This window comes from Aphelocoma coerulescens, chromosome 3, assembly GCF_041296385.1.
Source record: "Aphelocoma coerulescens isolate FSJ_1873_10779 chromosome 3, UR_Acoe_1.0, whole genome shotgun sequence".
Classification (NCBI taxonomy): domain Eukaryota; kingdom Metazoa; phylum Chordata; class Aves; order Passeriformes; family Corvidae; genus Aphelocoma; species Aphelocoma coerulescens.
The window spans coordinates 51,693,775-51,714,473 of record NC_091016.1 but is presented as its reverse complement, the minus strand read 5'-3'; the positions used below and the strand labels follow the sequence as shown (position 1 = coordinate 51,714,473).

The window sequence follows — 20,699 nt, the reverse complement described above, 5'->3', positions numbered from 1 at the left end:
ATGCAAGCATACGTTAGGACCAATATCTTCAAGAGAAATTGTATAGGCTTCCAGGTCCAAAAGCCAAGAACCTACTCCTGGGAAAGAGGAAGGATGTATGACTGCTGTCAGTCATGGTAGACATTCACCATTCATAAAATGGATCCTCTCCACACTGAAAAGTATCACCAATTAACAAATAAACAAAATTATTAATATGAATTTTAAACTCTTAATCAAATTTACATAATTCAAGCAAGAAGATCACAAGAGATTAGGAAAAAGATAAGAAAAATGTTACTTTTGCTCCAAAACAGGAAATCTCAGCACACCAAAGCAGCAAAGTGATATAGAATTACTTACTCTTGACAAGGCAAGAGTTTGCAGCAGAGGACTACTGTGTGTGCTGGTTTTAGCTGAGGTAATTTTCTTCCCAGTGGTGAGTATGGAGCTGTGTTTTGGATTTGTGCTGAACACAGGGTTGATAATACAGAGATGCTTTTGATATTGCTGAGCAGGGCTTGCACAGAGCCAAGGCCTTTTCTGCTTTTTCTACTGCCGTGCTGGGGAGGAAGTTAGGGGTGCATGGAAGTTGGGAGAAGACACAGCTGGGACATATGTATATAGACCATATGACATCATGCTCTACATATAAGTGGGGGAAGAAAGAAGAAGTGGGGCATGTTAGGATGGATGGCATTTCTCTTCCCAAATAACTGCTGTGTATGAGGGGGCCCTGCTCTCCTGGGGATGGCTGAACACCTGCCTGCCCATGGGAAGTGCTGAATTAATTCCTTGTTTTGCTTTGCTTGTGTGCATGGCTTTTACTTTCCCCATTAAACTGCCTTTATCTCAACCCATGACTTTTCTCACTTTTACCCTTCCTGTTCTCTCCCTGATCCTGCTGGTGGGGGAGTGAGCAAGGGGCTGCTGTGTGGGGCTTGGCTGCTGGCTGGGGTTAAACCACAGAATGTGACACTAATGAATTTCAGCACAGTGTTGCACTCTAGCTTTGCAGGCATGACTGACCAGCGCCAGAGCAATGCAGCATAAGAATAGGGAATACAGAATAAAACAAAATCCTAACAAAATATACAATTACTAACCAGCTAGAGAGGCTGTGAACTTTCACCACATTTCCTTTTCAAGCAAGGGCAATACTTTACGTTTTTAGAAGGGGAGACCCAGCCTTGCCCTCTGACAATTTTTGCTATGCTAAGAATAAAATGAATGGAAGACAAAGAGCCTAGAGGGAAGAAGGGCAAGATTTTCCATGAATAAGCAGCAAAATCTCCTGTCACCTTGTCTTTGACAATGCTCCACACTAACTACTGAAGTTAATTCAGTAACTTGGAAAAAGCCCTGGATGAAACCTGAATTAATATGGACAGGGAGTTAGTAAAGGCTGTTCAACCATGTGCTTTGCTTTTTCCAAAGCTCTGAGGCACTGGAAACTGGCCTCAAATCTGACCTTTTTTTTTTCCCCTAAAAAGATTTAGTTTCAATGCTGAGAATAGCTAAAAAGAACAGAGCTTTCTGCTACTTCTTATCAAACAGTACGGTCACGTGCCACAGTTCCCCTACCTCCCAATTAAAAATCAGTATTTGTGACCCAGCATCTCCAAACAGGCAAAATACCAAAAAAATAAATACATATATATAAAAGGGGGGAAAAAAAGACAACAATTTCTGAGTTTTTAATTCTTATGCCCTTCTTCACTTCTTATCATTTTATATAGAAGCCAAACAGCCTTTAAAAAATGTTATATGTAACACATATACATTGGTGCAGTTTGAATTGTCTACTACAACTTAAAGTGAAAAATAAAATTTTTCTGCTACCTTCCCTTCCCCCAGAGTACTGTGGGGCCCAAAAGCCTACCCATCTCCCTCTACACCTCAAACCAGCAGATGGTTCCCTAGGATATAAAACAAAGTTCTCCTCCCCTTGAAGCAAAAAATTCATTTTATCACTGCAAATTCAGAAGATTCCTGCTACTGCCACACAGTAGATTGCTGCTAGAAAAGATGTGGTGGGTTCCATCAGTGGAATTATCTCCTATCTTGTGGATGCCACAGACAGAAGTAGTAATGGGGGTGTTTTTTGGTTTGGTTTTTGCTTTGTTTGGGTTTTTTTTTTTAAATACATTTTCTCACTTGGTGAAGGAAGCAGATTGCATTCTTTGCCCTCTATTTTTATTGCTTGTGCAATGTGCATTTCATCTATAGATAGGTATTAGTCCTGCCAGGGCTGAAACACAAGTTCAAGGCTGGGAATCAAGAGTTCTATCCTGGCACAGACATGAGTTTATCAAAGGATCTCCACTAGCACATGCCACCAGATAACACTGACGATAAAATGCACATTATGCTGCAGAAACATGATTAGAAACTAATCTGCTGCACTTCTATAGAGATGATTTCCTTTTCCACACCCTGTGGGCAATAGCTACATTTTCCACAACCAGAAATGAAAGGCATAGTGAAGATTCTCCCCTTTCCTCCAGACCCAGTTAATCTAGGCTAATCCACTTCTGTGAAGCAATACCATCAAATTTCTTCTGACATTATTTAAATTTACTAAGAGCTTCCAAGATACTACACTTTGTCAGGAAACTGCAAACATTTTCAAATACATTGCAAGTGATAGTGAAGACAATAAGGATATTTAGTGAGAACCTGGAGTGTGGTCATGCAGCCTAAGACAGCTTGAAAAGTAATCTAATGTGGTTTAAAGGTGAGAATAGGTTTTCTGTGAAGAAAGTGCTTTATTATATTCGTACTATCCAACTTCCCTCCGCTCCACGATACACAAAGGAGATAGGCAAAAAAAGGTGTCCCAAGGGATAGAGTTAGAAACAAAGGTAAGAAAAAAATACACAAGTGGAAATGAGACAAGACCAAGGAAGGAAGACAGAGGAGCCACAATAAAGGAAAGAGCAGGAGGAGAATCAGAAAGTCCCCTTTCTAAGATTGCTAACTTCAAGACAGGGCAATTAAAGAACAGCAAATAAGAAAGCACACAACATTTAAAGCAGAGGGGAGAAAACAGAGCAAGAAAGATGTTTACATTTTTCTTCTTTGTTAATTGGATTCACCACCGTGGAACTTGACAAAAGCATTAAAAAAGAAGATGTATTTCCCAAATAAGACTGGGCCAATATAGCAACCAAAAAATCACCTGTAATTTATTAACTAACACACTTAGCAGTTTGCTTTCCATTATTCACAGCTCCTTTGATTTGTGAGTATTTTGGGCAAGTAAACTTCCCTCACTAAAAAAGTACCAAAAGATCCGTTGGATCTTGCCAAATTTCCCCTCCCCTATAGAAATCCATTTAAAATGCTACTTTCATTCACAAGTTCCTATGTTCTTGTTACCAGTTACATGGCTGAAAGTGATAATCCTTCAATTCATGGTATCATAACCTTTCCACAGCAAAGTAAGTAGTATGAGAAGAGTTGCTGTTTTCAGGCTGGAAAAGAATATCAGGAAAACATGAGCCTTTAAGAAACAATAGTCCTGTTTTCATGACAGCCTCTTTCATGTAGACAGAAAAATAAGGTAACTGAAACAAAGCAGATGTATTGTTCACAACAAGGAGAACGGATTGTCCAAAGTAAAGTGTTTGATTGTTCCCATGAGGGTTTTGTGACACTGCAATGTGTTTTTCACATTACTGAAACATGAGAAATTATTTGGTGGTGGTTGAAGGCTTTTTGGGTACCCATAAGTATGATAAAACTACACAGTGTGGTTGAGAGAGACTGTTTTACTCTAAAGAACAGCAAACCATGATTTAGGCAGAATGCCTTCAAATGTCACTGAAGAGTGCAAAGATTTCTTCCAAATTTATGAATCTGGCAAGTTATGTAACATATTCACTTCAAGCAGCATCAATCTCTAAACATGTTCCAAACTTTCAGTACATAAGTTAATCACACTGAGCCTAGTCCCACAGTGCTTTGTTGTAACAGCAGGCAACACAAGTGATTCCACTGCCATCCAAGGGCATTTTTTCACAGAGATAAGGACCACTCAAAAACAACAGCCTGAAGTCATGAGCAAACAACACAGCTGGGGAAGCTACACCTATATAATCAATGTTAAACTAAACCACAAAATATTCCATACAGACAGGAACAACAGAGAAAGAGAGCTACAAATCTGCCAGGATACACAGTCCTTTTGATGTGTCCTGAGACCATCTTTAAGACCATCAGCAGTATGAAACACTGTCCTTCAGTATGCTGTGCTATTCAGAGCATTCAAACCCAGCTCTGCTCCCAAAACCATTTCTGAAACTTAGTATGTTATAAAGGAGACTCGAGACATGTGGTATGTAAGCTAACAATGAATAATAAGGGAAGGCAATAACTTTTAAGACTGTTCATTTTCATGTAAACTGGAATGTGTGATGTGGTGGCATTTAATCCTGACCTGTCCTCCTATGGCATGGGACTCTCAGAACATTGGATGTCTTGCCTGAAGGGACAGGATCTCAGTGAAGATGACATACTCAAATGCATTAAAAACACTGCCTGCATGAGAAACCCTTGTTTCTGACACAGAATACATGCATGCCCTAGCAGCCTGAGCAACCACGCTGCAGCCACATTTGTTCTGAACCAGTCAAGTGACATTTGGTTGAAATGCTTTAAAAAAAAAAAAATCACAGATGAGATCAAGTAAAACAGACCTTGATTTCTGCTGCTTCAATAAATGCAAGTTGCCTGTATCACACCAACCATCTTAACACCTCGGTGAACAAGGAGCCACCCGGATGAGCACAATTTACGTGCTGTAAGGTAAGACTCCATGACATTTTCCATACCATGTATCCATGAGTGCAACTAAAGGCACCATTAATATGAAAAGAAACATTGTTGAACATAAAATTAACCCAAGACAAAAGCAAGAGAGTCCATTAAAGAAGAAAAGTTTTGCACACATTTGCAAAGTTACCTGGTGCTTTATCACTCAACAATGGCAAAGTAAAGTCACTGCAGTATTGCATCTTGTTATATTTGTGCATTTCCCCTTTCTTGCAGAATAGCACAGAAAATAGCTCAATAAAATACCTTTGTGTAATTGTCACCAGTTATTCTTGAACAGTATTATTCCCCAAAAATAATTTCATGATTCCTATCTGGGAATTAGGAAAAGCCACTTAAAAGCCCTGTTTTTGTGATGAATGGAAGTCACAGAATAATCTTTCAAGGCCTGGAGAACAGTACAATCACATTAAATTCCCTCAGCTCAAGAAATGTCATCTTTACATCAGCTAGTACAAAAAAATTGTTTCCAGCCTGAGGCAGCTATGATAAGGGATTTAGAAGTCATCACCATGTGGGCCAAGAGATATAAAGGAATGCATCACCGCATATAAAGTATCTGCTGCTCAGAATTTTGGAGCTAGTGTTCTCACAGCTGTGTATGACTTAGACCAGCTGGGAAGAAGAAAGGGACTAAATGAGTCACTAGAAGGATCTAGTATTTTGTCTAACCTGCATTTTAATACTCCAGCAGCAGAACTGTTGGTAAGCAAAATAAGATCAGATCATTATCCAGCAAGGGATGGGGCTGTAAGGTCTCTTGGAAGCACAGTAGAAAACACACAGTCTTGGGGGCAGGCAGGCAAAGATGACATTTCAGTCCTATCTGTGCACTGCTAAGATACTACCAGCAGCTGGAACAGCCCTCAGCACAACTGAGGAGGGTCATGGGTTACGCAAAACTACCGCAGACCATCTGGCACTTCCAAGCATGTCTGTGCTGCTCCATAGACAAGAGGGAAAAGCTTTTGGAAAGCCTTACTCAGCAGCCTTAACACAACAGTTCTCCTATAGCAGACATCACAGTTTCTACAACATGACATACAGCCACTAACAGCTCAAGATGAAATCTTTTATGGCTTTACAGCACTCTCTCCTAGGATCAGCTCGTGACCCTCACTCATTTACATGACTTAAGCTCACTTATGGCAGAACTTGGTGGTTCTTGAAAGAGTTGGATGGTTGAAGTACATTTTATTTATGTTAGTGATATAAAGTGCTAGCAGAGCCTTCACTTGGTGTGAAAACAAGAGAAATAAAAAACTTTCTGTGGAAGAACAAGGGTCCAACAAGAAGATGCTCATCTGAATTTCAATGATCTAGATCAGGCAATTACTGTAAACTTCTCCTGTACAATCCCTCCTAAACGGCTCAAGTGATGAGCTGAAGTTATCCACACAAAACTTCTTGTACTTCAGATATTCACACATCCAGATGTCTCTGCTGACCTCACTTTGGTTACCCTAACTCTGACCACTTTTGCACATCTGTTTGCTAACAAAAGGTAAGCCATTTGCAAGGTCTACCATGGAAGAGATGGCAGTGGTATTTACAATCTCAAGAGAGCAGCCAATAATTTAATGTATAAACTTGAGGAATGGTTTGATGTATGCTGGTGACTGGGAAAGAGAGAGCCAGCAACATTATTAAACGTGCTATTTGTTCATTTTTTTCTTGGAGGATATTGTCCTTAACAACTGTCAGTCCACTCTCAGATTTAAATAAGGAAAAAAAAATGCCAAGCAATCTGTATACTTAATGGGTGGTTTGCCTCCCTTGGGGTGAAACTAACAGATACTGAACATATTTCTGGGTTTTGTCAATGCATATTTTCCCATTTTTTCTTTAGGTACAAGGCTATCAAAAGAGTAGCATTCCTCATGAAATGTGTTTTATTAAGCTACCCGACGATGGATGCATTTTTTAGGTCACAGTGAAAAGCATTGCACTTGTTTTAAAAACCAACAAACAAAAAACCCTAAAACTCCCGCCTTACCAAAAGGTGCTCCAGCAAATAAGCTATGTTCCCCTCCCTGCCCTCCAACCATTAAAAAAAAAAAAAAAAAAAAAAAAAAGGACAAGAGGAATATATTCCAAAGTAAATAAAAAAGGTGGGTGGGAGAGAAATTAACTGACAAAACTGGTATTTTTTTAAACCTGAATCTTCATTAAAGCTGTTTTGTTATGTTTTCCTTCTGTTACAAAGTGGTAAAAAACAACATTTCTGAGAGTTCTGCTTTACTTTGAAGCTGTATCTTAAATTGAAGGGTTCTGAATCTAGGCTGTTTCTATTTGAAACATTACCTGGCAAAATTATATATTTCATCTGGAGAAAAACTTTAGAGGCTTATTTGAATTCATGCTACCCAGACTTGATCCTCTTTTGGTTTCAAGAGCATCCCCAAAGGTGCATCCATGAGCCAGATGCAAATTCTACCTCTGTCTAAAATGTAATCTTGAAACTCACTCTTTAAATTTTCCTTAGAGACTCTTTCTTTAGCTTATGATATATATAAATGAGTAATCTGAGCATCTGTATGAAGACCAAAAATGAGAAGCTCTCTCATGTTACTGTTCTAAGCAGGGGCAGGGTTCAGGGAGGCCTATTGGGCTCTTGCTTGCTTTTTCTTTTTATTGCTCAAGCTGTAAAGCTGGTGCAGCTAACTACTTAAAGACCAAAGAACATATTAAAAACAAACATCTACAACCACCTTATTAGCATAAAAATCAACTATTTTTCAAGACATAGTATCTTGGAAACTTCTTTCTGATAAAAACATTAAAGATTTTCTCTTGCCATCAATATTCAAACAAATTCTTAGCCCTTAATTACTTGAACTATTTTTAGACTTATACCATTTGCAGATCTTGGAAAACAAGTTCAGGACTGAACTGTCACCATCTGGGACCTGCAAATTTTATCTGATAAACCTCTGGAAGGAGAAACAAACATATGGATTCTCCAAGTATTTAACACTTAAAGAGAAATTTACTTCCTTCTGAGAGCCTGATATGTCAATTAAATCCATACAGTCTAGAAGCATCAAAACATGTTGCTATACTTTATTTTCTATTAAAGAGTATGGTTTTCAAAAAGGCAGCACACAAAGTCCTTAAGACGTGTCTTAAACTAATGGACTGAAGTATATGGAGTAAAAATGTTATTAAGAGAGGGCTAGGCAGCACACAAAGCTTGATCTTCAAGTCTGTTTCCATCATTTTTCATTCAGATCTGAATATCTTTTAAATTTAAGAGTTGAGTAAAATAAATATTTCTACATTCAAAAGTATGAGTGAACAAAACTAAACATATAGATCCCTCTCTTTATCAATACAACAAAAAAAAAAATAGCAAGAGCAACAATTTATTAATTATACCTGCTCAGTAATGGAAATGGAAGTGGTGTTAATTTGGTGGATTACATTTCATTAAGACACAAACTCCAGTTACAACCCATGAAAGCCTTTTTCAATACAAATACACTCATTCAGGGCAAAGTTCACTCACTAGAAGATTCCATTACAACAGCAGTGTATTATTTGCTAACCATATTTCAAGGAGAAGCTGAAAGTCAGAAGGGGTCACCTAGAACCCCCTTCACGCAGCAAGAGAAGGAAATATAAATGTTAGCATTTGTTTAAAAAAAAAAAAAGGCATAAAAATCTGTAAATTCTGCATTAGGATTCAGTTCTTAAGATATCTCTATTGTTGTCTTGGTTTGTATTTGCTCTCCACAATACCCCAAATAGGCATTTTTTCAAAACTGTTATACAGACTGTCATTACTTGCTAAAGATGCACAGAATTCTGGTAAGGGATTCCTTGGCCCTGATCAGCGCTGGGTTTTGCATAGGAGCAGAAGGGTGATTTTTCACCCGCCTGTCATATCCCCAATACTTCGGGGTTTCTGGCTGGACCACCACTGCTCCAGAGAATGCAGTGATTCTTTCACCTGCACCCACTGCCAGGCTGCTGAATGCAGCCATGAACAGAGCTCTTAACACAATCAGTATTTCCTACTTTGAACTATTTTTGGTATTATTCTCATGCAAGTTTCTTAACACTTCTATGCATATCAATGCTGCATGTACAAGCATCTTTAAGATTTCAAAGGGTCTCCACAATATGATCCTTACCTATGTAGTTTATCCTCCAGAATCTCCATGTACTTCTCAGCATTTTCTTTTACACTGGTCACTGCAAAATAAAGGTCAAAGTTAGGTAACAGTATAACTGTACAGTTTCATGGGGGTTTTCTTTTTTAAACCAACTCATCTCTTACCCACATATTTTACACATATCAGTTAGGAATAAGATTTTCATTAATCTTTTTCACATTCAAATAAGAGTGTGGGTGTCTTCTCCCTTTTTTCTTGAAAGTCTATTGTCTCTATACTATAATAATAGATCGATAATGAATGCATTAACCTCTTTGTTGGGCCAGAAAAATTGTGAGACTAACAAAGGCACAGTTTGTAGAAGTTTCTTCTTGACAAAATAAAAAGCAAACAAAGACAACAAGAACAGCCAAAAAACAATCATCCCCACAAAAAAAAGAAACATTACACATGCAGCTAGGTCCTCCTCTTTATCTTTAGGAGAAGTAAGCCAGCCTAAAAAATGCATCAGTGCATGCACAACAGTCCTTTAAATTGTTATCAATTTTGCATCAAACTTTTTCTGATAAAACCAAAACGCTATAGAATGAAAAGAAATACCACTCAGGATTGTTATGAAATTCAGGTTGGGGTTTTTTGTGGTTTGGTGTTTGGGGGGATAGTTGTGTGTGTTTGTTTTTAAAGTTCAGACCTAGATATTGTCTGAGTCCCTACAACTTCTTCACCCAGAAGACACTCCAAAAGACTACTTACCATAACACACAACAAAAAAGCTATTCTTTTGAATGACCACCAGTACTCCATCAATGGTAGAAGGTAAACCTCTTTCAGGAAAGTGAAGCCTTTTAGACAATAACCATTTTTACAATATGACAACATTTTCCCCTCTCCCTAACAGCTGTTTGCCAAGTCCAAGGCTAGTAGGACTGTAAATCAGTTGGACTCTTTTAAAGTCTTAATTCATTGTACATCAGATGTGTATTTTATATGAAGAGGCATCCTACAGAGCATCACTGTTTTTACACGCAAAACTTGGATCAGGTACCCTGTGAATTTACCAACTCATCTCCCCCACCTTCCTTACAATACGATGGCTCCAAGCACACACACATATCAAGTGCTTTCCCCTTCTGCGTTTGATGGGTTTTTTTCCTTCACAAAGTGGAATGTCACCCACCAAAACCTAACCTGAAAACTCAGCATTAACCAAATCAGCTGTGCTGTAGTTTACACACAGAGGAGTTCACTGAGGTAATACCATTAGCAGCAAGCATCAGGGTCAGTGTAACATCGACTGTCTGCAGAAGGTGGTGTTCACCAGGTCACACAGCAGTCACACATCACTGAAGCTGTCTGCAATGCAATGGCAAGTATAGAAGACATTTTTGCAAGGTTGATTTACTTTTTGGTTGGGTTTTTTTTGTATTTTGTTTGTTATATGGGTTTATTGGATTAGCAAACAAACAAACAAACCAAACAATAAAAAAACCTGAAACAAACAAAAACCCAAACCCACCACAGCCCCAGTAGTCTGGAAGCAGGACTCCACACAATTATACTGTACATAGACAACTGCATTAGTTTATACATCCACATACCCAACTAATCATTAGAAGAGTACTGGTGGATGTTATGCAAAAGGGTTCATAAGGATTTCTGCAATGGCACTGGAGACTAAATAACTTTCCCTAGCTTGCAGCAGTTCTGTAACAACTACAGGGCTTAGTAAAAGCTCAGTTTCCTTACCATGCTTTTATTACTACACATCCTGCAGAACTGCGGAGAGCCTGCAAGACGGCAAGTCTTTCTTTAATGACACACTACAGCTTTATACAAATGGCAACCACTTCTTCCCTACTCCCTACCCATCAACCCCCAAATGCGCTGACCTGAGGCCCAGCGCATGCTTTGATAGCAAAAAGCTTCAAGGTGTACGGGTGCTGTACTTCCCCTTCTCTTGCCATTGTCACAGTGTCCTTCAACATGAGCTGTTACAACTCAGGGGCTTATTCTTTTGGATAATAAAGTCAGCAGATATTATTAATTTTCGGAGAGGGACGAGAAGAGGTGGAGAATCTGTTTCACACTCACTTTGTTTCTAACCGATATAGCAACTTCTTACGTTACATGAAAGATAAACCTTGCTTTCAGTTTCTCCTGCTGTGCTTGTCACTTTTTAATTGGGTTTGATCTGATAGAGTAATTCGCACTTTCACAGTTCAGTCCTGCCCCTACATGCAATTTTACAATGCCCTTGAAGCACACAGCTTAGTATATCAGCATTATTCAATGACAAAAAGTAATGGACAAGAATACACCACTAGTCAAAAGTAGGTCAGCAAAAAGCTAACACTCATTTGGAAATCACCTCACATCACTAAACCCTACTCTCTCCTGTCAAACGTTTTAACTACATTAAAAGAAATGCAAACTTTGCTGCTAAAAGAGAAAGCTCCCCAGACTAGCTTTGTCTCCTTGCCTTCTTCTCTGTGTAATTGGAAAAGCTGTGACCTGAAGATTTTGCTGGAAGGAAAACACATCTTAAAAATCTGATTAAGGTTACTTCGCTTGTAACAAACTGTAGACAGCACTGCAACAAATACAGAAATACTGCCAGCCTTTTAGTTCATCCATTGAAATAGAAGACAAGCAACAGATTAGCAGATTTTTTGTTCTAATTTAATGAATCTATTCACCATCACTTCAAAGCAAAAAAATGCACACAGGAAACTGTGTGTGCCTTCAATCTGGCCAAGAAAGTACTGGATGACAGAGAAAGAAAAGAAATAATAATTTATGAGAGTCTTCTCTGCAAGCCAAATAGTTTATTTTTACATTTAAGTGAATGGGGTTGCCTTTTTCCGTAAGTTCTCTGGGGATTTACATGCTTAGCTTATATTGGCCTTGAGGGGAGTTATTAAAATAAAGAAGTATAAATTCTCCATTAAAATAAAGAAGTATAAATACTCACAGAAGATCAGAATACCACGTTATTTGCTAAGACTAAAAATAAACTTTTCTTGTGAAGTCTTAACTGAAGAAAAGTGAGTCAGCATTTCTTTCCCTTATTTTATTTAAAATTTTCTTCCCCTTATTTTATCTTAAAATTTTCTTCCTCCTTACAGCAGCAAGGTCCAGTCTTGGAATCAGTCCTGGTCAGACAGAACTGAGAAGCAGCAGTGAGCTCCTGTGGTGGCCTTGTAACTGCTACAGAATGTAAATCTGCCATTTTAGAAGCTGCATAAATATCATTCAATAATTAACCTACATAGTGTTCTTTTAAAATAACATCACATGTCATTTCTCATCTGAAAGCAGCCCCAGTGGGGTAATGCTATTTCTATTACTTACTAAGATTATTTGAGCCCGCACATGAAAGTGTATCATCACTTTTGTTCTTTGGTCTCTTATTCTTTGGTCCTCAAAAACTGAGCTTAAAAGGACCTATGGACTATGATATATGCTTTGGATTCTATGATCAATATTTCCTAAAACTTTATAAAACCTGAGTATCTGACTGGAGATACCTTGAGCCCAGTGTTCATATGGATGTTCCAGATGTGCATACTTGGCAACTCAGAAGAATAAATCTCTAAAATTTTATTAGGGGCTTAAAAACTGGTAGTCAATATCAAAGTAGTTTTCACAGGCCAGTAGTTCTCTACCAGACAAGTCATCCACTGAGTCCCAGAGATACAAAGTCCAAAGTAAATTCTTTGCCTTCTATCCTAGAAGGTTTTCTTTTTCTTCTTTTTTTTTAATGGATAGAGAGCATGGATGAATAATGACAGAGTTTTCCACAAAATTAAAGCTTGGAAGAGCTGTGATAGCTCCTACATCAACACCCAGCATAAAAAGAACTGCCAGACATTACCGGCCTGCATGACAAGACTGAAGCCTACAAAATTAGCCTTTCTGATCCACAAGCATTATGTTCCCTCTCAAATACTTTATTAGTCAGGTAGATCAAAACTCCCACTGGCTTTAATGAGATTTTTTCCTGACTTAAGCATCTAGGAATAAAAATCACTGCATGGACATGCATTCATCTACTCTGAGGATAGAATTAGATGTGAACAAGGCTGACATGTTGCTTGTCCTGTCACTATTCTTTTTTTAAATGTAGAAGTTGTTATTAATACTAAGAGAAAATGAAAGCAGAAAATGACTCTATGAAAATGATTCCAATCTTTTCTGTCATGGAAGATGTACTACATTAATGCACAAAGTTGGGGTCTGAAAAACTGAAGAATGGCTTTGATATATTTAAAGGTTCACTTGAAAAGACAGTCAGACTTCAGAGATGACATCTCAGCTGCCCAACTACATGTCAAGATGATTTATCAAGCCCCAGTAACAAGATTTTGGATTACAGAATGGTAAGGAATTTTGCATCCTGCAGACAGACAGGGGGAAACCCCGAAGAACAAGCTCCGTGTGAAGAACAATGGCCTCTCTCCAATGCATTGTTCCCAAGGAACTCAAGTAGAAAGAGCAGAAAAGGTCAAGATTAAAGGGACAAAAATAAGTGCCTTAGTAAAAAAGTGTAAATACTCAAAAAAAGGCAAAGGAAATTCTATGCTGGTTCCCTATCATCCAGTAATGAAGTAAATACCGAGATAGGTAGTTACTACCTGTCTCTTCCAGGAACTGTGGTTTGTTCTAAGGAATGTGCTAATCCTCTAAATATTGCAGAACAGCACAAAATCAGCCTGAGGAAATTACTGCCACCAGAGATGAGGTGGCCAAAATTTAGGGAGTCCAAATGGACTGGCTATTCTGCAATTAGAAGCACTACGGAAAGGTGAACTGGAAACACCAACATCTGTACTGAACACCTGAGAAATTAAAGCCAGACATTTAAAGACACAACCCAATCTTACTTGGTGGAGTTGAGAATATTCTCTGCCTAATTGGAGATGATTCCATAACTCAATCATGAGGTTTTTGCCTCCTTCTGTAAACAGCTGGCCTGGAGAACAGCATACCGTCCTGTCACACAAATGGAAAGCTGTGCTTTGTGGTGGCATATCACTGGAAGGCAGTTCAGGAGCAGCAGTTCTGCTGGGACTGAGATCTGTGAATGCAGCAGGGCTGTACACTATGCAGGGCTGCTAGGCAGTCTCAGTCCCTGCAACAACAGCTGAGTGATTCAGTAATGTTGATCTTACCATAATCCCATCCCACAGGAGAAGAGGGGGCTTTCAGGGATCCATTGTCAAATGACACTCCACTGCTTTCAGAGCCTTCAGAGGGATGGAGTAGGTTGTATCTTGTCCATGTGAAGATTTCCATCAGCATCGCTTGCCTCTCCAGCACGAGGCACTCAACTGCTCTGACACCACAGGGCAACTCTTCTGATACATAGAAGCAAACAACTAAAGGTTCCATCGGGAACATCACTGTCTTAAAACACTTTGCTCACTCTTACATTTAAAAACCTACAGCATATTTCTACTTTATACCCTCTAACTCTGGAAAAATATGGGAAGTAATAAAAATCTATGAAGAGTAATAGAGAAATACAAAATTGGCAGAACACATGACAGCATAGCATTTTGCCCTGAACACTGCTCTGAAACAGGAAAACACTGAAAGTACAGTGTGAACAACTTGCCTTCCTCAGGAAGTTCCCTTTGGAGCTGTGGATACAGAATGTCTACTGTTCAATTTCTCCCAAACACATTGGTACATCCTGAACAGGAGGAAGCATCATCTAACCTCCAGACATGCTGGGAATGGGTGGGCACTGCAAGCCCAGGAGAAGCAGCTTCCTCTCTCTAGGAGATCACATAAAGGCCAAGTTTGGCCAAGTTTTTCCAGCTTATTTGGAAAGATGGCAGTATTTTACACATAGCAGAAGCAGGCAAAGAAAATGCTCCTTCTGCTTGTGTCAAAGTTCTCAACATATTTACAGATGGCTTAATTTGAAGACCTTGGTGCAACAACGATTTGGAGCCTGCAATAAGACAAGTGGCACCTTGCCTTTGACGTAAAAAATTACAGCTAAACATAGATAGCGTACAGAAAATACTGATTTTAACAGAGAAGCCACATTCTGCTCTCAAGTTAGATGTCAGGGCAGATATAAGTTATGGAAAATCTCAGAATGAACAGAAGTTTGACAAAGAAATAAAAAACAGAAAATAGATCTTACAGAGAGAAATGACAGGAGGTGCCAGCAGCTCTGCCTATAACAACAACTGACAATTCTGTCTCTGAGCAAGGCATAAAAGGTTTGCAGAGGTGACAGGGAGCAGGGGAAAACCACCCTGCATAAAAAGGCACATTTGAGAAACAGACATTCCCAGAATCTGCTTCCTGAACCTTCTTTGTTGTATGCAGTACTTTTCATCCAAAGAGACAGGTGACCCTTCAAGTTCTGTGATGATTAAATTGCCTAAATTCAAGAGAATTACCATACTTTCACATGGTTTCTGAGTTTCTTTCACATTTCTGCAAAATCTGTCAAACCTGACACAGGGATTCCTTCTATGCTACATGAGGGAGACAGCAGGCAGAAGGAGGCAAATTACTTTCAGTAAATAATTTACCTTAAAAAAAACCAGCTGAAATTTTACTCATTGTTTTATTTCACAGAATCAAAGCAAGCATACTGATTTTAAATTAAAGGACTGTAGGCCCAGCAGTCACCAGAGCACATGACAAGAGACCTGCCCTGATACTTCAAGAGACTAAAGTGTAGGGAGGCTCACAAAGCAAACAGCAGCAGACCACCCACCTGTCCAGCCCCAGATATTGAAGCAGCCTCCTGGCCTTCTAACTTCTCCCCTGCATGTACCACCTCTGCAGTAACCACAGGCTACGTGCAGATCCCCTATCACAGGTTTGGTTACTTTTCCACAAATGATTCAAAAGCTACAAATGACAAGAATGCACTAAATGGAATTTTAAATTGGCTGCAGAAAACCAGGAAGAAAACCATTCCTACTTCATGCATTTGGTACTGGATGACAACATTCTCACTTCAGGGGAATCTGAGCTCAAACCAAACTCTCTCTCTGCTTTACACTGCTGACCTAAATAAACCAACTTGCCCCAGAAAGGTCTTCTTCATTGCAGACAGGTTTAACTTTATTAAAAATTAGATAGGATATGGATCCATATCCAGAGTGACTGGAGTACCACTTCTGGAAGAATGCTGGAGATCTTCACCAATAACATCCTCAGGGGATGGAGGCTCCTGAATTCTCTTATGGGAAAGTGAGGGTTGAGTTTTCCTCTCCCATTCCTCTCCCATCACATGGATAGGACCATCCTGTTTTGCTTGCTTCTCTGCAGCCACCAGAATCATTGTTTACATTTTGTTACACAGTAACTTACTAATGACTTTACCATTGAAAGTACAATCTCTTTTCCAAAACCCATGAGAAGTTTCCTTTCCCTTCCTATCCCTATTTCTCTTGCATTCTTTACTGAGCAACTGGAGAGGAACGAAAGGGAAGGCAGGGGTATCAGAGAGCAAGCTGCTTACATTTTCTCCTACCTGGTTCTCCTCTCTGCCTGTTTGCCACCTATTATTTCAATCCTCTGCTGACCATCTGTTCAGCCGCCCCGCTCAAAAAAAAAAAAAAAATTTCCTTTTTTCATTTCTCCTTATAAAGCAAAGCCTCAACATCAAGGAGAGCCATGTGTCCAGCTTGCCCTCTGCAGATTGTCAGCAGTCACAAGACATCATCTGGAAACCATTACACACCCGAAAACAAGGCAACCAGACTCAACATGTGCAAAGGCACCAGAAGAGTTCAAACTTGTTACTTGAATTGCCACAAGTTTTTCCTGGAAGTAAGATTTATTTTAAAACTGCTAGATAAGATAAAAAGACCCAGAATGAGTCCTTTATACAGCTATCCAAGACAAACAACAGAGAACAATTAAGGCTTTATGCATGGGCTAAGCTCCACGACAATTACTGACAACACCTAATGCCTATGTTATGAAAAGCAGGAACAGGTCAAACATTTTTGTCTGATGAGACAAACTATAAAACAAGTGAAAGCAGAATTCAATTTTTGGCTTAAGAGGATACTTTACAGCTAATATGGATGATCCATAGACCACTGGACACATGTCACAGCAATTCAAAAATATCAAGGCTTCTAAAAGACACAGTATCTGGTTTCAGGTGGCTCTTCCGCTGAACTTTCAAGTACACAGTATTACACCGAATGCTTTAGTAACTAAAAAATTATATTAAATTATTAACCCATTTTGTCTTTTTAATTTAAGATTGTAAAGGAGAAATGACCAAAAATTTCTCTGAATCACTCTAACCCCTCCAGAATTTTTTTTCTAAAACATCTTTGCAAAATTTCATGCTAGTCTTAATACTGCTGATTATTTTTCCCTATCTCAACATGCTTGCTGGTCAGGCCATACAAATTAGCAAGAACCCAGGCAGCTGCAGAGAGACAACCATAAGTCAGAGGATAAAATATATTTTTATTTCAACAAAAACAATTATTTAATGAAGAAGATGTTTTTGTTCAAAATTTTATAGAACAAAACCACATCACTGCAGCACAGCAAAAAAAAAAAAAATTTAGAAAAATGGAATATGTCCCCAAATGCTGCTGTAGAATCTGGTTACTAAAAGAGACTAAAGGGAGAGCAACATACAAGCATGAGAGCTTTGAAAAGCCACAAAAAAAGGGGAAAAAAGTGTTTAAAAATCCAATGCTATCACTGACAAAGGAAAATCTCAAACACCTTCATAGTAGAACAAATTGCTACTAAGACATCAGTCCTTCAGGTAATTTTAAGGAAAGCAAAGTGGACCTCAAAGGTATATACTGAAGGTTAGAAGCAATATAAATTACAATAGTGATGAGAAAGAATATTCAGCATTGCAAGCTATTTTTTAACAACCTTGAAATGACATCAAATAAAGCAGGGACTTCCTGTACCAAGGCTTACAAATGAGACCTGCAAATAGCACTAGCTTACATTTTTGTACTGCTGTTCTCTCCAAGGATCTAGAACAGGTCTTCAAACTTCAGAGAAGCAGCAATTTCTTTTTTTGAAAAATAGCTGACAATGAGACCATGATACAGAGAAACAGTGTCCCACATACACTGAAGTTTTCAGAAACCCCTTGTAAACTACTTTACCACTGTTGGCTATACCGGGCATCCTTTCTACAATGCAATTACAAGAAAAAATGTGAAGCTGCCCAGCAGAGAGGCTGAGCAGAGCCTGTTCTGTTCAGCCATTTCAGGGACAAGGGAGCCTTAATATATCACTTTCCTTAATCCCTAATAATCTTTGCCCTAGCTGCTTCCTCCTGGCATTATGCAACCTGCACATAACTGCATACGAGTTTCATTAAACCCACAAGTAATATTTGGCTATGCCTGACACATCAATGTAAACATGATGCTTTTGACCATGAACATGCAGTGATGCTTTAAAAGCCTCTCTGCTCCTTACACACAAAGCTGGGGCAGAGATTTACACAATGTATGTGGGAGAATTACTGCAGCTGAGAAGAACAGATGTACCTACAAGACCGTATGTGCACTGAGTGCTTCTACTAATCCTGAGCACCCAAAAGGGCAGAGTCACAGACACAAGGGTGCACTCTTAAGTGGACAGATGTTTTTTGAACTGCTCTCAAGACAGGATCATTAATTTAATTGGATGACTTAAAAATGTTGTTTATACTATAAATTCTTTGTTAGATTCCTTACTAACTTCCTAGTGTGAAACTCTACTACAGTAGAGCTCTTGAGAGCAACGGCTTTAATATCTCTAAGCTAAGGTGGTCACAACGAAGGCATAAGATTTCACATAGGGTGATAAAGTGCACTTTATAAATTAGTTGTACACACCACTTTACATTGCATAATAAAAATGGGTTTCCAATGACATTCCAATGGAAGACAGACTCCAGTACATTGCAAATTACCACATAATCTTCCCTGATGCTACCCTCTCTTTCTTATCTTTTTTTCCTTGATACTGTCTTCTGTCACTAGAATTAGGCATAAATCTGCATCTTCCCCTTATCTGGATAACCATAAAATATTTGAGCTCCCTGTAACCTTTTGGTTTTGTGGTTTTTTTAAAGAGACAATTCATATTTAGCTTAGAAAGATGATGAAAAGAGCAACCTTATTACTAGTTCAAAATCTCTTTCTAGATTGAAGCAGTTTCAGCATCAATAGAAAATCTTTTATTTGAATTAAACCCTAAGACCTCTGCTTATGTAATGTCCATAAAGAAAAGAAATTAAAGACCTTGCCCTTCATATCGAGTCTCTGCACTGCTATATTGTAAGTAGGATGAGTGAACTCATTCTTCAGAGCAGCAAAATGCTTTAATGCAGGGGCCATTAGAAAAAAAAAACAAAAAAACAACTAAAATAGCAACTTCTGTTGAAATTGACACTCTTTCTTGACTTTTGACTATGACTTTCTTTTTCATGCATTTTGTTTGCCATATGACCCAAGCTGTCTCCCTCCCTGACTCCTAAGTCTATGCTGTTTGTGTCATTTTCTCCTCCGTTGTTCTTTTCAGTTCCCACTCTGCCTTTCAAATTCTTCTTCTTCAGATTTTGTCAGCTTTTCTCTTTCACTTAAGCTGTAAATCATTCAATACCACAGGGAATTTTACTCCTTGTTTTGCTCTTCATACCAAACTTGCAGTGTTTAAGCCGCTTCTAGAAAAGAAAATTTGTAAGTACAAGCTAGTAAGGATTCCTGAGACAGCAGTTTGTGGATAATTTACTGGTTGTTCTGGTGATGTTGAAACAACTTCCCAATGGCTGATGCAGACTCTTCTACAATAGCTTAATTGAACATTTTCTAATACCAAATGTTCTTTAGGTATGATTTCACATGCTTAGTTGATGTAATCTTTACAACCTAAATTATTTTTCAAGTGTCACCTTGAAAAGGAAAATTTTAGTTTCTTAAGTTTTGAAGACATGAGGCAGAAATCCAATTCTGGCAAAAATCAAGGTCCAAATCTTCAGAACATCCCAACACCTACAGCAAGAACAGCATTATGAGGCTATTCCAAAATGTACAACATTAGGATTAGAATTATGGCTCCTCTCTTAACCTCCTCACTAAGGTGCAAGAGCAGCAATAACTTCTTCTGCACACTCCCAGGACAAACTAATCAGCTCTACAGACAACATCCATCCATTTGTCATTACTCCTTCATGGAAAAGGTGGACAGGCAGATAGAATGTTGGTCCACCAGCTGGACCACAACAAATCTGGGCTGTGACACCTAAGGAATGAAATCTTCCTTGAGTCTCACAGCCTGAACATAGAGATGACTCAGGTTTCCTGCTCAGGTATCCAGTCTAATCATTGGGCAGTTAACAGCTTAAGAGAGACAGCCTGCCCAAGAAACACACTAGAGTAGTGCCAAAAAGAGAAGTGGAGGGAGTCAAATAGGAAAAAGAAGTCATGACGAAGAGCAGGTTGAAAGGTGCTGCTGAAGAATTGAGCACAAGGGAAACCCTGTTGGTCTGAACTGGTCTGCAGCAGACAAGCAGGTTGCAGCTGACCTTCCAGGGCATTCTGTTCACGTGTGAGTAGAGCCAAGTGCTACAGTTCACCACACTGGAGAATAATTTTTCAATTGAGCTGCTGCCTCTTTGCCTGGCTGACTAACTAATATGTCAGTTGAACAATTCGAGTGGCTTTTCTGTCATCTTCCCTAGCAACTGAATTTTAAACATTGGGACAAATTGCCCACCATCTAATAGAAATGGACTTGCACCAGCCTGCA

The 20,699-nt window shown here is 38.9% G+C and overlaps 1 protein-coding gene across 1 annotated transcript in view; it reads right to left on the bottom strand.

Moving 5' to 3' along the window:
- Positions 1-20,699, bottom strand: part of DISC1 (DISC1 scaffold protein) — a 191,732-nt gene that overhangs the window by 37,338 nt on the left and 133,695 nt on the right. The window contains 1 exon segment of the mRNA XM_069010268.1: positions 8,952-9,012. Within this exon segment, the coding sequence (XP_068866369.1) occupies positions 8,952-9,012 (61 nt within the window).